The following is a 22,450-nucleotide window of genomic DNA, read 5'->3' on the forward strand; positions in this document are numbered from 1 at the left end:
TTTTTCTAATGACTGCCACCTTGTCATTCATACTATCATTCCATATTCAGTTTCCTATTGTTCACTTCTGAAAGTACATTCTACACTCGCTTTCATCAGTAACATTTGTTACTTCACTCACTTTTGACACAATCTACACTTCTAGTATTCACAAAACATTACCTAGACATATTATTGCCACTCATTTTCAAACCACGAACCATTAACCCTGGGTAAAAATTACATCCTGCACACACTAAGTTGTACAAAATCTCATGTTATATTCCTTAAAGACTTTTGGACATCTCTGGTTTAGTCACAATGATCAATATATGAATTAAAGATGCCAAGAAATTATATTCTTGGTTTAATCCTTTATCAAAGTGTAAGCAAACAAAGTTTTCATGCGAAGTAACTTGACGACTAGGCAACTCGTACATAGAAGTTAATAACTCCACAACACTTGGCTTAGTATCCCATAATGCAAAGCACATATCATTATGGACATATATAATGCTATGCATTATGGGAAGGGTCACTACCCAGACCGATTTCTACCTTTATTGAGGTCTCATCAGTGGGAGCTAGACCCAGAAGTGATAGTTTGAAGTAATGCAATTGGTTGATGCTACTTGGACAGCAATATAGATAACCTATGAATTTGACAAATGAGACAAAAATTTTTAAACCAGGTAGACTGTGACTGGGAGACTCAAAGTTAAACATTCTCTGGCATGTAAGTCAGAAGTCAGAACAAATGTATATATAATAAATTAAACGAAAACATCAAATTAAAGTTAACTACTGTTAACTTTAATGAAATAAAAGTACACTGATGTATCGTGTAATTTATTATTTATAGTTATACCACAGGTACCGTTAAAGATTAGAGCAAATGTATGACAAATTCTACCCTTGAGCCAAAATGAGTCAAAGAGTGTATTTGGGGAAGTTGAGATGAGTAGTGCGTGGAGCAGCTGAAATTTGGATTTGCCAGAAAAAGCAAGTAGGTTTTGCAGACTGGGGGAGGAAGTGGACACTGTTGAGGTTGGACCTGAGACTACATATATTTGTGAAGTGGAAGTTGTTAACTGAGTGGACTGCACATGTTCCCCATTTGGTATTTTGGTTTTCAAGATGACTATTAATAGCATTCAATTTCCACACTAGTATTTCCTTTTGTAGTCTATGTACCATGTTCCATCGCTGCTTTATCAGTGAAGTCATTGACCTTGTTCACATTGGGAAGAGCTGACTGAGTTCACAGTCACCATTAATTATGATGCAAATCACTGGTGTATCAGAGGTTACTTTTGTTAATTGCAAAAAGAAAGGTTGTCTCGTCATTTTTTTTTTCTTTCTTTTAAGGTTACACAGTGGTCAGCATTCATAGTGAAGAAGTTATGGAGACAAAAACACATATGTTGGAATGATTACTTTACATATTTACTTAAATAAAATAACACTAAACATTTCGACCTCTATATCGAGGTCATCATTAGGAAAATATACTTATGTACGAGCTCCAGATTCAGCAAGCCTAAAGCCTTGAAGTTGGGCTCAGATATGTTGATATTTTCGTCATTTGGCACCATGGCCAGAAAACATTCCTAAGCCACCTGAACAAACAGCACAAATGCAACCAATTTACCATCAAGATTGAAAACTAACTCTTTATTTTCTAGATACACATCTTTCCTTGGGTTGCCTTTCATTAATGGTCTACTGCAAACCTACATACACACAGACCAATATATACATAAAAATTCATACCACCATCCAACACAAAAACTAGGGGTTACCAGCACCCTCAAACAAAGCTCTAAAAATTTGCTCAAATGAGCAGGTGCTGAACAAAGAATATGAAATTATTAGCCAAATGTTTATAAAAAATGGCTATAAACAGTTCACAAGATACTCCACAATAATACCATTAAAAGAAATGTAAAAGGTTAAAACATTCATTTTAAAACATTAAAAATGAACATAAACGCCACATTAAATTTCTCCACTATGGTAAAATAGGCCTGTCAGACCACGCACTTCAAACATGTCACAGAATCAACTGGAAAGGCACTAAATCCCTACACTGCACCAAAACCTGGTGTGAAAGAAAGTTCAAAGTTGGTGAGATGCTGAAACATCTGAATCTTAACAAAAATGATGGATTAATAATTCCAAAAATTAGGGGAATATCAGAAAAAATAGATAGAACACTACATAAATACAACATTAAGGCAACCTTCAAAACCTTCTGCAAAACTAATAAGTATACTCAACTCAGCCAAAGATCCCCTTCCCTACCTTGCTCACCCAGGGGTTTACAAAATTTAGTGCACCTGCAACCTACCATACATAGAGGAAACAAAGCACATCATCCCAATAAGAAAAGACGAACATAAACGCCACATTAAATTTCTCCACTATGGTAAAACAGGCCTGTCAGACCACGCACTTCAAACATGTCACAGAATCAACTGGAAAGGCACCAAATTCCTACACCGCACCAAAACATGGTGTGAAAGAAAGTTCAAAGTCAATGAGATGCTGAAACATCTGAATCTTAACAAAAATGATGGATTAGTAATTCCAAGAATCTGGAGGAACTATCTGCAATCTATATAGCATCCAGAATATGATGACAGAACCCCAACACAAGAAAACCATAATATAGGAGGACTTTAGAGATGTGTTTAATGTAGTTCTGCTATAAAACTTTTTTTTTTTTTTATTTATTTTTTTAAATCTATATATTAGTAGATTATTAGGTGTACAGAGAGAGAAAGCAAGAAGCCAAAAGAGTTGTGGCACAGGTGAAGGCCATGGCATATCAAGATCTGTATGATCTGTAGGGAGGAACAGAACTACCATCTCAGCCACCCTAAATGAAGAACAAATAGAACAAGTAGACAACTTCATATACCTTGGATCAAAACTAACAGAAACAATACATGAACTCAAAACAATCAAACACAGAATGGTGATAGGATGGACTACCATGGGAAAATTACAGAAAATCTGGAAAACAAACAAGATATCTAAGCAAGCCAAAATCAAATTATATGAAGCAATAATTATACCAACAGTTATCTATGGAGCAGAAGCGTGGACAGTTAAAAAAAGAGAGGAGAAAAAACTGCTGGCATTTGAAATCAAATGCTTAAGAAAAATAAATAGAACAAGTTGGACAGAAAAGAAAACAAACATCACAGTCAGACAGAAAAGAAAACAAACATCACAGTCAGACAAGAACTATTGTATAAAAAGACAATAATAGAAAAAATTATAAAACAACAACTGAGATGGTTTGGACACACTGTACACATGGATGCAGACAGACTTCCTAACATCCTAATCAATACTTTTCCAACTGAAAAAAAGAAGACCCAGAAGACCAAGAATTACCTGGCTGAAATTAATAAAGAACATCTCGGGATGCAGAACATATAAGGAACTTTTTTTCGAACAGCAAGAAATAGAGAAGACTCAACCCGTCTTAGACAGAAGAGAAGAAGAAGAAGATATATTAGTATATTGATACGTATAAAAAATTTATTTTTCCATGTTGTTAATTTATATTTCTGTATATATTTTATCTATTATTATTATGATGATGATGATATTATTGAGAAAGGCTGATTCAAATTCATGCTAAATTTATATGCAGTTTCGTCAATTTTTATGTACTCACAATGCAATCATTGGCAACAAAAATCACATAGGCCTTTTTTGGTGTGTAATGTCTAGCTCACGATTTCAACACTTGATAGTATTGTTGGACAGATCAAGTGGTACAGCAACACTGACCACTGTGCACAGACTTTAAAATAAGATCGAAGATAAGAACATCTGGAAGCCATGGGATGAAGACAAGTGGTTTCGCTTAAAAGAAGAGAGTGTGAGGAATCGTTTTAGGGAGAGGGTGTTAGAGAGGATTTCGAATGGACTGGAAAGTGTACAAGATTGGTGGAAACATAATTCAAAAGTATCCTGAGCTGTGCAATCGAGGTGCTTGGTGAGACATCTGGAAAGATTAGAGAGCAGAAGTAGGGTTGGTGGTGGTGGAATAATAATGTACAAGTGACAGTTAAGAGGAAGGCAAAGCAGAGGTAGGATGAGTCAAGAGTGGAAGAGGATAGAGAGGTGTACAGAGAGAGAAAGCAAGAAGCCAAGAGAGCTGTGGCACAGGAGAAGGCCATAGCATATCAAGATCTGTATGATCAATTAGAAATAAAGGAAGGACAAAGAAAAATTTACCAACTAGTGAAATGTAGAAATAAAGCAGCAAAGGACAACTTACATGTGAGGCAGATCAAAGATGCTGAAGGAAGAGTATTATGGAGGGATGCGGACATAAGAAACAGATGGAGAACATACTTTGAGGGACTTTTGAATGAGGAAAATGCAAGGACTCACAGAGAAGATGGGCAGCCTTCTGAGGGGATGGCAGAACATCAGTAGAGTGGAAGTGACGGAAGCCATGAAGAGGATGAGGAATGGAAAATCGGTGGGCCCCAACAGGATTCCAGTGGAGGCATGGAAGGCAAAAAGGAATTGACCTGCTGTGGGACCTGTTCATGAAAGTTTGCCAACAGGAAAATATACCTGAGGAATGAAGGGAGAGTACTCGTCCCCATCTACAAGGGTAAAGGGGATGCATAAGACTAAAAATTACAGAGGAATAAAGTTGATGTCCCACACAATGAAAATCCTAGAAAGGATTCTTGATGGAAAATTGAGGAAAGAGGCGGAGATTGCAAAGGAACAATTTGGCTTCATGCCTGGCAGATCAACAATAGATGCTATCTTTGGGTTACGGCAGATGATGGAAAAGTTTTGAGAGAAACAAAGGGAGCTACATCTGGCATTTATTGATCTGGAGAAAGCATACGATAGAGTGCCAAGGCAAGAAGTCTGGGAGGTGTCCGATGGAGAAGAAGGTTCCGGAGAAATATGTCAGGTTGGTGCGGGAGATGTACAGAAATGCACAGACAAGTGTTCAGACCTGTCTGGGACAGACAGAAAGTTTTCAAGTAACAGTTGGCTTGCATCAAAGTTCAGCATTAAGTCCGTTTCTGTTTAACATTGTGATGGAGGTGGTGATGGAGGAGGTGAAAGAAGATGTGCCTTGGACAATGTTATATGCAGATGACATCTTGCTGTGTGCAGATTCAAGAGAAGAAGTGGGAACTAAACTGGAAAGATGGAGAAAAGTACTGGAAGAGAGAGGTATGAGACTGAGCAGAAGTAAGACAGAGTATATGGGTTGCACAGTGGGCGGCAGCCCGGAGACAGATCTAGAGCAGGAAGGAAATGTCATCAGGAAGTAGCAGAGATGAGAATGCTTAGGTGGATGTGTGGTGTGACCAGAAAGGATCGTCTGAGAAATGACTACATAAGGGGAACAGTGAAAGTTACGAACTTAGGAGCGAAGATACAGGAGGCAAGATTGAGATTGTTTGGTCATGTGATGAGGAGGGAGGACAAATATGTGGGAAGAAGGGTCATGCAGATGGATTTGCAAGGAAAGAGGAAACGTGGGCGGAGCTGGTAGAAGAGGACTTGAGAATGAAGAACTTGGATGTGGTGACAGCCCAAGAGAGGAAGATGTGGAGGAGACACATCATCATCAACAGTGACCCCACTTAAGTGGGAGAAGCTGCAGAAGAAGAAGAAGATCAGTGCTGGTTGGATGTGCTGCATTAGCAATGCCCAATATGATATGGCTTATTGTTGCAGCCATATTTGCTTTTTTGCAGTAGGCATTAGTGGGTGCTTGCATATGGCCAATATCACATGAATAAAAAAAAAGACTTAATGGACATTAAGAGTATGCATGGGTTTCTCCATAATATTAATCCTTTTGAGAACTGCTGCTTTGGCTTGGTAAAACTTACAGTGGAAATCACTTTTAACACATAATAAAAGGAGCACGTGCACACACACACTTAGGTCAACTCATTTCAAATCCCCACCAAGTAGAACTGAATTATATGGTAAATGAAAAATCACAAAGGCAATACAGACTGTATTTCAGTTGTAAGTCAGCATTTAGAATTGAAGGTAAACACAGGAGGATGGTTTGATATAAATTCAGGTGTATAACAAGAATGCAGACTATTTCCATTCTCCATCATCTATATGAATCACATCATGAAAGCAAGTTGCATTGAGTCTGATATTAGAATTGGAGATATCAAAGTTAACCATTTTTCTTATATGTATTCCTAAAACACATTCAGGACAAGTCTCCAGGTTTATTGGCACATGACTAAATTGAATAACACCTGCAACAAATTACAAATTTGGCATGAAATTCAGCTAGAAAAAAAGACTAAAGTAAGAAAATAGGCAGGAATACAGAAAACTTCAACTGCATTTTCAATGGAGAATACTATAAAACAATTCTGCTATTTAGGTACAGTTTTCAGTGAAGATGGCAAATTGAATTTGGAAATAGACAACAGAATAAGCAAGTGGTGTGGTGGTGAGCTAGATGAATATAATTACATGGAATAAGAGAGAAATTAACCAAAACACTAAAGCAGTAGTATACAAAACAGTGTTCAAACTAGTTCCAAGAGTTGGGTTAGAAACAAAGCACTTGATCAAAGACAATAGAGTTCTAAGAAAAATTAGGAGCTTCAACAGATGGCATTAATGGCAGTATCATATTAAATATGACAATATCAGAAAGGAACTTTACATAACACTAAAGCATGTGTGTGTGCAGGGCTAATCTAAGTTAATATGGTCACTGAAACAAAATGGAAGAGGAAAGGTTAACAAAACAGGTGTTTGATGCCAAGATGGCAGGAAAAAGACCCAGAGAAAGACCAAAATCTAGGTAGATTGATTCAGTCAGAAGTTAAAATGAAAGTTTAGCTATGACAATATTCGAGTACTAACAAGTAACAACTAATTTGTAGGAAAATAGCAGATTAGTAATAATGTAACCTTAATCATGTAGTACAGTCATAGTAGCCTGAATACCACTTGGTTGTACATATCAGGAAACTGATGCTGTTACTATAGGCCACAATGTTAAGATTCCCTGCCACTGGAATATAGGGGACACAAAGCACTAAGTAATGAAATTCATTTCACACAATCATAAAAAGCCATTCACATGACAAGATTCAAACCAACATCTTATTTGAAGAGCAGGCACACTAACCACTCAGATCAGCAAATAGTCCTGCTTATAACTTACTAGTTACACAGCCTTTATCTGCTTTAGCACTAACTCTCAGGATCTACATCTACCCCTTATTTCTGACTCATCTTCTAGTGAGTATCTGTTTAGACAGTAGAGAAGAACTCTGTTGGTCAGCATTTCACAAACAATGACAAAGTCAATACCCTCCCCCCCAAAAAAAAAGTTGTATACTAACTTTTTATAATTCCCACAAATTTTGATTTTTCCATTTATTAAGACAAAAGATACCAAAAATATAACTATACAATTTCTGAAACATCATGCCGTGCTTGAAACACACTCAAATTCTCTGCAGACACCACACACTCAGGCAAGGCATTCCAATCATTCACAAGTCCAAGCAGACTCTAAATGTTAATTTTAGTTTTGATTTTATGAATACTGAGCTTCCTATATTTCTCTCTCTCTTTTTTTTTTCTTTTTTTTTTTTTTTTGCAAGTTTTGCCTACATGATTATATTTCCGTGATTTTAGTATTGCAATGAACACAATTATTTATTATTATCAGGTCTGTTAAAAACATGTGACTAATGCAAAGACAAGACACATCAATAATTATATATTTACCTGTTAGTCCCCACCATGTGGGGCATTTGCTAGTTAACTTGACTATACCAGATGCAAACATGAGACGAAACAACAGCCAGCGAACGAGCCACAAAGTAGCTACATCATGTGCTCTATGAGGTAATGAGGAAAGAAAACTAGCAGAAACTGGTCTTCGTAACATCCCGACTGGTGCTACTAAGATGGTAAGAAATCCTGCCTCCAGCAAAAGAATATCCCTACAATTGACAATTACAATGATTGACAATAATATTAAATAATCCAACATCTAATAATAATAATAATTATTTTCCTGACCCACATGGAGTCATAAGACTTATCATGGGAAGTCAACACTAGTGAACACAGAGTATAATACCACTCCTTAAAATCATCCAGTCTGAAATTCACTACCCTCTCAGGCAATACTCTTACCACTCATGCAGTGGTAGGAGCATTGAATGCAAAAAACTTATCTTTTTGCTCACCACCTGCTTTTGCAACTACGAGGGATTGCCTCTTGTCCTTGTTCCTTTCCCTTATTCTACTATATGAAAAATCTTCTCAGTGTTAATATAAAAATAACCATTAGGCAGCTCAAATGTCTCCATCATACCCCCACCTTTGCCTTCTATCCACCTAACTACAGTCTGCATGTCCTCAGCCTATCCTCGTAATCAATGTTGTACAGTCCTGATATCATCTTTGTTATCCATCTCTACACCCTCTCCAAGGTTACTTCATTCACCTCAAATCCTGGTGACCAAATCTGAGCACAGAAATTCAAATATGGTCTGATCAAAGCTTTATACAATGGGACAAGTACACTTATCTCTTGTGGTCAATGTTCTCAACATTGCTGCAATTATATGAGAAGTTTTCACAACATTCACAATATGTCCCCAGAACTTTAAATATTTATCCACAATCATCCCGAGATCCCCCCCTGCTTCCTCCACTTCTCGTGTAACTCCACCAAGTGAGTATGAAGCATCCCATCTGTGAATCCTAAATTTTAAAACTTTACATTTAGTTGCATTAAACTGATTTCCCCATGCCTTTGCTCACTCTTCCAGCTTGTTCAAATCCTCTTGAAGAGACAAAATATCAGCATTATTACTAATAACCCTCCTAAGCTTCACATGATCTGCAATCAACTGAACAACTCCCTGTAGTCCTGTGACAACATCACTGACATAAAGACTGAACAGTGATGGACCCAGGACTGGATCCTGAGAAACTCCACTTGTAAACTTCCTACATTCTGATCCTGCCGCCTGATGTACAGTGGTACAAAAAAAAAAAGTAATGAACTTCGACACCCCTTCAGTACATACACACACACACACACTATGAAATATGCTATTCAGTACTTTTTTTCTTTTGTGTCATACTGTACAAATCTCTGATATCTATCAGACAGCCAATCACCAATCTAATCCACTAACCTGATGTCCAAACCCATATGATGCAACTTAAAATCTATTTGTTATGTGGCATCATATCAAATGTATTGGGGGGGGGGGGGAGACAGTGTATACACCTTAACTTCATCCAATACTCTTATTACTCTATTGTAAAAGGTAACCAGATTACTAAAACAAGAGCACTCTTTACCAAATCCATGCTGACCTGCATGGAAACTCATTGAAATGGAATCTCATTTTAATAATATAAATAGTAGTCAGCCACAAATGAACCATACGATTCCTTCGGTGATGTAAAGTTAATTTCCATTTATAACATGGAACCATAAACAGAAAATATCCTGTAGTGATGCATCCATACATTCCACTTCCATGCAAAGTGGTTACTTTACATAGAATTAAATTAATAATAAGGTGTTGACACCTTTTGGCAACTGGTATATGGTGATATGACTTCTGCATTACTTACACCTTAATATCACCACCTCTAGGTCTGGCTCTCACTGATGAGACCTCAATAAAGGTCGAAACCAGTCTGGGTAGTGGCCCTTCCCTTAATGCATAGCATTATGCATGTCTGCAAGGAGATGCGATTTGCATTATGGGACATACCAAGGCAAGTGATCAGAACTTATTCCACCCCTACCACGAGTTGCCCCAGTCCTGACAATACTTCAGGTGCAAACTTTGTTTGCTTACACTTGGGATAAAGGATTAAATCAAATATATAATTAGGCTTAGCCACTAGTGGTTATTCATAATAGTACTTCACAGTATAAAAAGAAGAACAAGTTATTTTGTTCTTCACTTGAAGAACAAAAACAACTTGAGCTGTAATATTTTACTTGATTTCAAAATAGCATCTTCATAGTTCAAATTACAAATGTGGTACCTAGCTGTCAGATAGTTTATATATATATATATAAATTCACAGAATTGTCAAGTTAAATGTGATCTTAGAATGAGTGGTTCCCTGATCTTAAGCTAATTGATTTAGCAGTATTTATTGAAATGAGGAAGGTTCCAGTCAATAGAATATAAGTTCTTTTGAGTTACAATTTTTCTGCAACAATCCACAGAGTGCTTGTACCTTTTGACCACAGTTATAGTAATTTGTACTCTGAAAACACACTACAAGAACAAAATAGTAACATTTTGTTCTTGTAGTGTGTTTTATTCGCTGTAAATTATGGACTTAATTAAAATGCCACTTCAGCAGTTCTATTATTATTATTAGTGATGTAAAGTACCCAAGACCCCATGGACTCAAAGACTCATCTGGGAGATCTTTTTTTATCATACACATAGCTCATCATGACATACTTTAAACACACTCAAATTTTCTGCAGACACCACACTCTTAGGCAAGGCATTTCAATCATTCACAACTCTGCATGAAAATACCTGCTTGTCACTCCCCTACTCACACCCTCTTTATACAGTTTCCAGGGATGACCTCTGGTTCTCCCCTGATCTCCCACTATTTTCTGTAGAGCCTCTCCAGCATTGATCCTATCACAACCTCTTACTAACTTGTAGGTCTCTATCATATTTCCCCTCTACCACCAGACACTGCAAATTGCATCTTCCCTCATACTTGACATTCCAGAGGTTAGAAACTACCTTATTCATTTCACAGTATTAACAACACCACGCACTTTTATCACAAAGATGTTTTATTAATGCTTATATTTCACTGATTTTCAACTCTGCATTATCAGAGCACAACACACTTGTATATGCAACAGTGAGCGAGTGAAACAATATAATTGCAAAAGACAAAAGATCTGAAGTCCTATTTTTGGCACCCTCCAACGGGGGAGGAAAAAAAAAAAAACCAGGAGATTTTCTTAGGATAATCGTCTCCCAAATTTTTGGCAAATCAATGCAACCATATTTGTTAAGGTTGGGAGAATTCTTCAAAGCCATTGCTGACTCAAAAAATAATCTTTCAGATCTATAATGACTCCTAAATAGCACATTCGTTTTCCTCCATTTAATCCTGTGTGAACGAGTGTCCAAAGCATGGTCTGCCAGTCCCAACTTGCCATAGTAATAGTAGCGAATGTATCTTTCATGTTCTTCCTGTTTGCCCATAATAAGCCAAGTCACAGTCAGAAGGAACTTCATACACTCCTGGGTGTGCTAAAGCGTGAAGTTGATCCTTAGGCAAACGGATCAGAGTTGCCAGCTTGACATGAGGTTTGAAAGTGGTGCAAAGGCCATGTTTCAACAATACTTTGGCTATCTTTTCTGATATACCTCTGATATAGGGAATAGAAATGGTCATGTTGTATTCTTGTGTATTAGGAGAGGGCAGAGTAATGAGCCTATGTAGTATTTTATCTATTCTGTAGGGATTGTAGCCATTGGCTAAGAATGTATGGCGCAGGTATTGGAGTTCTGTGGTCAGAGCTGTATCGTTAGAACAAATGGCTCTGGCTCTGTGTGTAAGTGTTTTTAAAATGCCGTACTGTTGGACTGGATGATGTGATTGTTTATGTAGGTATCTTCCTGTGTATGTAGGCTTTCTGTAAATAGAAAAAGATAATGATCCATCTGAAAGGTGGGCGACTAATGCTTCAAGAAATGATAAACAGTTATTTGATTCTTTTTCTACTGTGAAGTGGATTTTGAGGGTGTTGGTTGTTTAGGAAGGTGACAAAAGCATCCAAAGTGTCTTGTCCATGGGGCCAGATGGCAAACACATCATCTACATAGCGTAACCACACTTGTGGCTTGTATGTAGCTGTGGTAAGTACTTTGTTTTAAAGTGTTCCATGTAAAAATTTGCTAACAGGGGGGGAGACTCATAGCAGTACTATTAATCTGTTTGTAGAATTTTCCTCCCCATGTAAAGTAACCTGCATTTATGGTAAATTGAAATAATTCAAAAATATCAGAGGAAAATTTAGACTTCATTAAATTAAGAGTGTCTATAAGTGGTACATTGGTAAATAAGGAGGTAACCATTATGTCTGAATCTTTTAGGATTAGATTTTTAACCAGTGTTTTGAAATGGACTGAATTTTTTACAAAAGTAGAGGAGTCGCCAGTAAGGGGGGGGGGGCAAGCGACTTGGCTAAATGCCGGGCCAGTTTATTTGTGGGACTATCTATGCTATCGACTATTGGGAGTAGAGGGATATTAGTTTTGTGGATCTTTGGTAATCCATAAATACAGGGGGGTTTAACATGAATTGGTTTTATTTTCCTGATGATTTCTTTGGGCCACGATGTCACTTTTTTCAGTAATTTTCAGACTTTTTTTTCTTTCAAGACATCATAGGGTCTCAATGTATAATTTGATATGTAGAACTGTCACATATGAGATCTTGCATTTTTCTGTTATACTCTTCTTGATTCATGATAACTGTTGCATTTCCTTTATCGGCTTTTGTGATAATATCCAGGGCCCAAAAATCATCAGGAAAATAAAACTAATTCATGTTTAGTTTTATTGTAGATGATGCAGTTCATTTTCCCATGGAATTTTTAAATTTGCTTAATCCATATGGATTGCCTGGTCATGAAAAGAAATTGAACATAGGTGTTCCTATTATGTTGCTCCAAAATCTCCACTCACCAAATCTTTGCAATGGAACTAGGCTTCAAGTAAAATCATTGAAACCAAATATGATAGATGTGATATTTACAGGTCCTAGTATCTGAGAAATTGCCTTCATTCCTTTAGACTATCCATTTGCATTCAAATGATTACAATTTTCAATAAGAGTTTGCTTTGCAATGATGATTAATAGAGCCCCAGGACAGTGTAGGTTTAGATTTAAGAGGTGAATGTTTTGGACACGGGCAGTTTTTATATATATACACACACATACATACATACACACTATTTAGCAGTCTTGAGAATTGAATTATTTTTGTTGAGGATATTGAAACTTCTAATGCTGTTTACAGAGAAGTATTATAATGTTCACAATTCTACACCATCACGAAAGCATCAGTACCAAATACTCGAGTAAATATCCTGAAGTAAACCGCTGGCAGTATAAGTTCACCTTTGTGAAGTGGGCGGGCTCAGCTAGTATAGATATATTTCATACATTATGGATAATTGGGTGGTTAAACAGAATTTAACAATTTCATTTAAAAAAATACAGGCTGAGTAAAGAAGGGATCACTGCCTAACCACAACCTCGAAGAATGCTGTTATACATTATTTCAGGATAAATTAAATTTTCAATAAAGTTTATTATCTTCAAGTGTTACAAATTAGCCCTCAAATCCAGTATTCTAAAACCATTCTTTCTTATTTCCTTAATTTGAAATATTCTTTAAAGTTAACTATTAATTTAACATCCCTCAATTTTATTGAAAACTTTCTTATAATTAAGGAGGGTTCAAAATAAAACTGTCTTATAATCAAATGGAATATTCATTTCATGAAATCATTACTAATTCACCTTCCATGCATATGAATTTTAATGAAATAAAATTATAAGTTTAAGGAGTTAAACTAAGATACTATTGTTTAACAATATGGAATTTAAAATACTCACCACTGAAACCACATAAATGTCTGGCCAACCTATATGAAATAAATATTAATAGGTGTAATAGATGTAACTAGCAATTTAAATTGAATTATTTCTATTTTGATTAGAAGTAAATGAAGAAACTAAATTATATGAAAACTAAGGAAATAATTGCCAGCAATCATCAAATGGCATCAAAATCGTATAATATATCAGAGCAGCACTATTCATTATTAAAACAATTGTACCAGACAATTCCATTTTTCCTAATTCTATCATTAAATGAGCATAATAAGTGGAATAACTCCAAATTTAAATTGTGATTCTAAATACCAAGTTTCACTAAATTTCATTAATATATAAAGGAATTATTGAGTTGTTTTTCCAATAAAACAATCCAGTTATAGAAAATCTTTCAGAGCCTAAAGTAGAAAATAACTTTACAATGTATGTATGACCAAATATACTGCTAGCAGGTATTTCATGTTCAAAATTTCTGCAGCTGTTGCTATGGGTTTAAGTTCCTAAAACAGAAAACTATGTAGAAACTAGAATAGATAATTATTTACAAGCCAACATTTTGGAGGCACTTTAACAATACACTCAAGTGAAGACAGGGAATGAATTTGACTTCGGGAACAAGGACAGCAATTTGAATAGTGGCCATATGCAAAATCTCACCATCAGTTGTCTGCAGTTAACAAGTTCTGTAGATCTTGTGCTACTTCCAGAACAGTGTCTTTTTTAACTATACTTTAAGTGTCTTTGATAATGCTATTCTGAGCTAGTGAAATGTCAGCTCATAAATAATTTGTCAGAAAATTATTTTATGTATTGTTTATCAAAATCAATTTGTAAATTTATGCCTATAAACTTGCAATTTTTTTTTTACAGTAAATATATTACTCTTTTCCCTAATTTTGTCATGACAAATAACAAATTTCATTAAATTCCATCCAACCAATGCATAATTAACAGTTCAAATAATTTTTCCAACATAAAGAATCCATAACAATATGAACCTTAGAAGGAAATCTAATCCTGATGGCTCCTTTCCAAATATAAGCATTGAGCTCTAGACCTATTCTCTACAGTATCTTCAATCTTCAAATATTCAACTGGAACTTATTCCAAAACATGGAGCCAAGAATATATCCAATCTATTAAAAAAAAAAATAATAATAAATAAAAGACTTGCCATCAACTATAATTCGCCCACAGATGCGAGACAGTTCGACACTTCTGCACGTCGCAAGAAGGAGAATCCATTCCGATAATAGGGCAATCAATCTGTTTTCTGGGATGAGTTTGTTTATTATTACAGGTCGAAAAATTTAGCTTTTCTTTTACGAACATTGTAGTTTTTAAAGTAGTAACTATTTTGCTTGTATAACAGTCGGAAAAAATGTACATATAGTATTAACAAAATTAATAAAAGGTATAACATAAAATAAAAATTTAACGAAATTTATTTTTAAGGAAGTTTTGTATAAAATAGAAATAATTATACAGAAAAACAGAAATTCGTGAACAGTTCTTATGTCTACATCAAAGCATTCAAAGCTAAGTTTTCGATGGTTTTTCTTTCTCTGGTGCTTTTTAGGAGATTTAAATTTTGACTTACCTTCCTCTTTTGATTCTCTACGAATTCTTTTAGCAGTCGACTCCAATATGCCCACAATTGCTGAACATTTTATGAATTGAGAAAGGGGAACAAGGAGACTGCCTTCTAACAAAAGAAGGCAGTCTTCTTGTTCTGGTGGCGGTAAACTACTGAAAAGTTTACCATCTGAACTTGTTACCCGAACCAGAACAAATTAATAATAAAAAAATTAATGCAAAAAAGTGACAACAAAAATCAAGCTACTACAGTGACAGACAAGAAAGCACGCAATTTTGCGTGTTGGTGACCAGTTCATATATCCTTCATTTCTTTCTCCCCTTCAGCAAGAGTTGACTATTCTTGGCAAGTCGCCAAATGAAGCTCTCGCAATGTGGGCATACTATACCAACTAATCTCCATTGTCTCAGTCCTCACCAAAATAATGGAGAAAGTTATTGCAGTCACGTTCACCAGTTAGAGCTCTACTAGTTAACCTGCAAACCCCAGTATTATTTTTTTATTATTATTACACCCTCCATGGAGTTGGCAGACTCATCATGAGAGGTTCATTCAACTGACAACATATTTATCATATAGAATCTTAAAGTCCTCAACACTCCTTGCATTAACAACACATTCTGGTAATGCATTCACTGACAATTCTTGATGTAAAAAATCTATTCCTCACACCCTTCTTCACTACACTTTTACATAACTTCCAGGAATGACCTCTGGTTCTTCCCCTCTCACCTTCTACTCTTTCTATAATCACCTCGGGATTAATCTGATAAAATCCTCTCAACTTTTTTCTCCTATTCACCAAACTCTGCAATCCACATCTCTTCAGTCTCTCTCCACAGCCAGCATTCCAAACTCCTGATGTTGTCTTAGTCATTCGTCTCTGGACCTTCTCCATCACGTTGAAAACCAGGTGATCAGATCTGAGCATAATGGTCCGAGCGTGGTCTGACCAGTGCCTTATACAGTGGCACAACCACTTCCTTATCCTTGAATGTTAGAGTACTTCTTATCATAGCAGCACTACAATGTGCAACGTTTGCAACCCTAGCAATATGCCCTCTAAACTTCAGTCTACTATCAACCATCACTCCCAAATCTCTAATCTCATTCACTTCCTGAGGTACAGCACCATCGATATAGTACACAACCTTATATTTCTGCACTCCAAAATGCAACAACTTGCACTTACTGATATTAAAACTACAACCTCACTCTTTTGTCCCAGTAAAAAGTCTATTCCAATCTTTCTGAAGGGATTCAGCATCAGCAGTGGCACTTATAATTCTTCTCAACTTTGCATCATCAGTAAATAACTAAAGATCCCCAGTCAGTCCACATGATATATTGTTTACAATAAAGTTAAACAGCAGGGGACCAAGAACAGAACCCTGGGGCATGCCACTGGTTATTACCCTTCTTTTCTGAGACACTGCTCCATCATACATGACCTGCTGGTATCTTTCAGAGAACCAATTTCAGCCAATCTCTGACCCTCTGACCAATGTACTGTCTATTCCCATCCTCTGCAGCTAACTTTTGTGGTAATCTATCAAACACTTTTGCAAAGTCTAAGAATATCACTGTATATGATTCTCCCTTATCTAACACACTCGTCACCTTATCATAAAATGCAAGTAAATTACTGAAACAGGACCTACCCTTTAAGAATCTATGCTGACCTTCATAAAGAATGCCATGTCCATCAACCCAATTCTGTATTCTATTCCTTACCAATCTCTCCAACACCTTGACAACAACTGCAATTATAGACTGGCCTATAGTTGGAGACTTCTGTCTTAGAACCACACTTGTGGAGTGGTACTATTTTGTCCTCTTTCCACTTCTTAGGAACCCTACCCAATGCAAGACTTTCATTAAATAACCAGGTCAAGGGCACAACCAATGTGGTGCACATTCCTTAAGCATATGTGGTGATATGTCATCCATTCCCACAGGCTTATTCACATCTAACCCAACCAACATCTGATAACATCTGTTTCTTTCACTTCCAATTCTCCTAATACTTGCCTCTCTTCTATACAATGTGCTGGATAATTTATACCACTAAGATATACACTAATAAAGTGTTCACTCAATAATTTCACTATATCCTTTGCAGCTGTTAGTCTGCTGCCATGACTATCCACCAATATTAGTCTGCCATAATTATTCTTCCTCTTGCTTGCTGTGTAAGCAGAAAACTTCCCTCGAGTTAACCTTGGCCTGACCAGCCAATCTCCTCTCATACTGCACCTTTTCTTTCTTTACCATGCTCATCCTTTCTATCCTGCATCTTATACTCTTCATGGATCTGATCACCACCAACTGTCTTGTACTTTCTCCATAACATTTTCTTTTCCAGCACAGCTTGCTGATATCAATTTTCATCCATTTCACTCCCACTCACTTAACCTTCGGTATGCAGTCATACATTGACTTTGTCAACATCTTTTCTGCTCAGCTCATCTTCCCAATGTACTGATGCTAACTGACTACAGAGCTTCCTATATTCACCTCTATACTTCCACACATATCCATTTTTGGCAGTGACCTTTTCTTGTTTCATCACTTCCTAAACAAGTACCTAATAATCACTCTCACTAACTGGCAGTAGTGTCAACATCTCATTAACAACTGCATTTCATGAAGTTATCACCAAATCCAAAACATTAAAGCCTCTAGTTGCTTCAATCATGTGCCGCTTAAGATACTTATCTCTCAGAAATTCCACAAACTCTCTCTCTATCCTTGTTCCCATAACTACTTCTCCTTCCAGTCCATATTCCTGTAATTAAAGTCTCTCATCAGGATCACCTTCTTTTTACATGCCCAACTAATTTGCCTAAACATTTCACAATCAGTATTCTCTGCATTCCCTGGCCTATAACAGCAGCCCATCAGATATACTAACCTGTTCATTTCAACTTCACACCACACAGATTTTAAATCTGTGCATGCACCATCAACTTCCACACTTTGCTGACAAATCCTCTGTGATCATTAACAGCACTCACCCCCTCTTCTTTTCACATCTCTATCCTTCTAATTCTATTCCCGACATCACATGCTCCTATGTATGTATATGACCAATCTACATCTATGGCAGATCTCAGCCTACATCACCATCACCAGAAGGAACAGGTGCCATTGCCCTTTACACATACAGAGACTTTTGTGTTTGGTATCTGAGTAATGCTTAGCAAACTGCCTTCCTTCAGCCTACCTACAACCCTTTGCAATTGGATAGTCAGCTTTCTCACTACATGTGAAGGAGGATGGCACCCTCTCTTCAAGCTCTGCCATCAATGTAGGACTGTTTTATCACCTACACATAAATGACCTATTCTCAACTCTGCTGACAATATGACACTCCATCCTATTCTTTCAACAAACCATGTAGTTCTCAGACATCACAAGCTTCAAGATCATCTGTAACCAATACCTTAAACTCTGATCTCCACGTCATTCTTCAGTGGGGCAAAGGGCAAGGATACTTTTCTACTTTTCTCTTGCAAAAGGCATCTCAGCTCACCTTCCCTTACCCTCAGTAATACACAAATCACCAGACAGGATAGGATCTCTCTCTCGTGGCATCATCATATCAATAGCTTCCTCAGCTGCTAAAAAACTAAGCTTTCTCTTCTGCTTGAGTTGCTATATTATATCCACTCATCCAAATCCCTAATCTACACATTTGGAGTGGTGCACCTAAATCCTCCCTAAAAATTATTAATACTGTCCAGAGGAGAGCAATCTGGCTCATAGAAGACCCTTCCCCTAACAGACTTGTCTCTCTTCTACAGGTACTTCTATAGTTATTCTTCCAGTGAACTGGCAAACATCATTCTACCCCTTTCTGTTTGGACTTGTTAAAACAAGGAAAGCATCTGGCCAATATCTGTTTTCAGTACAACTGCAAACACACTGAACCTGCTTCTCCTCTTTATTCCATCTACCTTTGCCCTTTGGAACATCCTTACTTATGTGTTTCCCAATAACTTCAATCTCCAGCTTTTCAAGAAAAATCAACAGATTTCTTCTTTCTCAATCCTTACCTGCACCCCCCCCCCCATAGCACTGACATGTTTACCTTACTGGCAATTATGGATCAAATACACTTCATATCCATCATATATTTCAATGTAATATCAACGGCATTACAATTTTAATATGCACTTTGCACCCATAACCTTGATGTCTATAGACGTCTTGGCCGGTAGCATGTTAAAGGTTCTTGTACTACTTTGTGTGTGTGAGATAAATATAAAAAAATTATTCCTAGCAGAATTATATTGCTGGCTTCAGAGCAGTAGAAAGAATATGCCTTATAACATTTGTCTTTTCATTTTTAAATTTCTGTAACAATATCGAGATGCTCATCAAGAAATAAGATTTGTTTTAAATACTTATCCTTACGTAATTTACGCACACTCAGTTCATTATGTTAATATCAAAAACCAAATTGAATAACCGATGTTAAAATTTCTTATGAAAAGTGATAATACAAAAGAAGTACATAGGAACATGGAAAACAGCTACAAATATATATGGAGTAAGAGGTTGGTCAAAATATCAAACTAAGTAAACCAACATACACTTAATTTGATATTTTTTAAGTGCAAACCAATTTTAAATAATGGAGCCAAAATTTGGGTTAGAAATAAAACACTTGATCAAAGACTAGAGATTACAAACACGAGCACAGACCACGAGTTCTAAAGAAAATTACAGGAGTGAATAAATGCATCATTTACTGAATCAAAGATAAAATTAGAAAGGGACTTTATACTATTAGTATCCAAAAATGTGTGAAGTCACTATATTAACTAATGAGGTAAAGTTATTTAAAATAGAAAAGATAAGCAAAAGGTGCAAGGATAGCAAGACCCACAGGACAAAATTCTACATGGAAAAAGCAGTGGCAGCCTTAAAAGACAAACACAGAAGGAAAATACTGGAGGTATAACAACAGATGTAGAAGTAAACCAACCAGGAAGCTAGTAATAATATAATTAGCTGTGTAGTGCTATTATTGCAGTATTTTGTGGATACCTTAAGGGTATCCACAAAAATTTCTGATGGATACCTTATCCATCAGAAATGAGTTTCCTAAGCAACTTCAATTTAATAGAACAACTCATTTATTCTGTTATGCAAGCATGGCTGGTTCGTCCCAGTGGATAACACTTCCACTTTCTTATATAGTGAAACCTGTGGAGTATCCATGACTACAGAATAACACGTATGCCACAATAAATAACTTTATGTAAATATTTCATCTTATGTCTCATAAAGACATCATCAGTACATGATTGAACAACAATAGCAACTGAATTCAAAAAACAGTAGCACAAGTGCTTAAATAATGCCCATAGGACTCCTATACCATATTTTAAAGGCATCTCTGAATGTGTGGCAAAAATTATGAAAAAATATCAACACAGTGCTACCTATAAACTCATCAACCAAATTCACAACTTGCTACCTTCTCCAAAAAGCAACTCTCACCAAGCATTTGAAAATGGTATCAAATCTTGATATATATAAAAAAAAAAAAACTTAACATTGATTAGAACAATCTAAGAAAAATATAACTAAATTACCTGCTGACAAATGGAATGTAAACTTACCTGGTCATCCTCTAACTGAAGATGAGCTGAATGTACTAGCACAAGGTCATAAGTTTGCAATTTCGCCCAAACATATTCTATATTTAGATTTCATACATGACATTGAAAAGAACACCAGTCATCTGTCTAGTATTGAAGCTAATAGACTATGTTTTGAAATAGCCAAGGTGATCCATTATGCCCAACCATTAGAATTAAATATTCCACTATCAGAATTAAAAGCCCTGAATTCCTTAAAAATAACATAGTTATCAAAGCTGACAAAGGTTATACCAATGTGGTCTTAGATGCTAAATCATATGATCAGAAAATGAATTTACTGCTTTGTGATCGCAATACATACTCCAAGCTTAATAATGATCGTACTAAAAGTCAGCTCAAAAAATTCAAGTTACTGGATGAAACAACATCCATAGATCAAGAAACCATCAAAAGACTCAAAACATATCATGCAAGACCTCCTAGAATATATGGTTCACCAAAAATACATGAAAGTAACTGTCCACTTACACCTATTGTGGATTCTTTATGCAGTCCCTTGTATAAAATATCAAGATTTCTGTCTAACCTTTTACGTTGCTTCATTGGCCGCTCAGCTTCTTTGATAAAAAAAAATTTCATAAAATTTCACACAAGAATAAAATACATTAAACTATAAGATGCAGACATGTTAGTAAGCTTGATATTGTCTCTCTCTTCACTAATATCCCTCACAAAGAGACAATAGAATTTTTAGCCCAAAAATTTCCATCAGATATAGTGGAATTAGTCAAATTTACAAATACATCAGGTTACTTCACATGAAAAGATAAAATATATAAATAAGAGGAAGGAACAGCAATGGACTCACCCTTATCACCTAACTTAGGGCAACTTTTTTCTTGAACACCTAGAAGAAAGAATTTTCACCCTTGACCTAAAACCAAGAATTTGGCTATAGTACGTTGATGATGTCTTTGCAGTGTGGAGTTGCACAGAACCAGAATGCTACTGATCTAAATATACTAAGGTGACCATTTCTACAAAAAAGTCACCCTACATCCTTGTATCAAGTTCATACTAGAAAAAGAATAATCAAAAGGTATTTCCTTTCCTGATATACACATACAGCATAAGTAAGATGGATCCATTTCCATTTCTGTCTACCAAAAACCAACTTTTTCAGGTCATTATATCCACAATACATCAGCTCACCATCCATCTCAAAAATAAAATCTTTAGTATCCAGAGCACACAAGATTTGTTCTTCTGAAGAATCTCTACAACAAGAATTGGAAATTGCCAAAGAAACAGCCTTACTAAATGGATATAATCCAATAATAATAATCCAAGAAATAATTAAACACTCTCCTATAAAGCAATCCAGACAAAAAGAAGCCCACAGGACTCCTATACCATATATTAAAGGTATCTCTGAATGTGTGACAAAAATTATGAAAAAATATTAACTCATTGCTACCTATAAACCCATCAACCAAATTCACAACTTGTTACCTTCTCCAGAAGACAAACTCTCACTAATGATGCT

At 36.1% G+C, this 22,450-nt stretch overlaps 1 protein-coding gene across 1 annotated transcript in view; it reads right to left on the reverse strand.

Moving 5' to 3' along the window:
• Nucleotides 1-22,450, reverse strand: part of LOC150092681 (lipase maturation factor 2-like) — a 332,985-nt gene that overhangs the window by 214,054 nt on the left and 96,481 nt on the right. Inside the window, exons 4-5 of the mRNA XM_090414594.1 lie at nucleotides 13,693-13,721; nucleotides 7,765-7,982 (exon numbers count right to left, since the gene is read on the reverse strand). Of these exons, the coding sequence (XP_090270720.1) occupies nucleotides 7,765-7,982; nucleotides 13,693-13,721 (247 nt within the window). The remainder of the gene's footprint in view (nucleotides 1-7,764; nucleotides 7,983-13,692; nucleotides 13,722-22,450) is intronic.

This window comes from Typopeltis vanoorti, chromosome 25, assembly GCF_054136105.1.
Source record: "Typopeltis vanoorti isolate ZY-2024b chromosome 25, IOZ_Tvanoo_1.0, whole genome shotgun sequence".
Taxonomy (NCBI): Eukaryota; Metazoa; Arthropoda; class Arachnida; order Uropygi; family Thelyphonidae; genus Typopeltis; species Typopeltis vanoorti.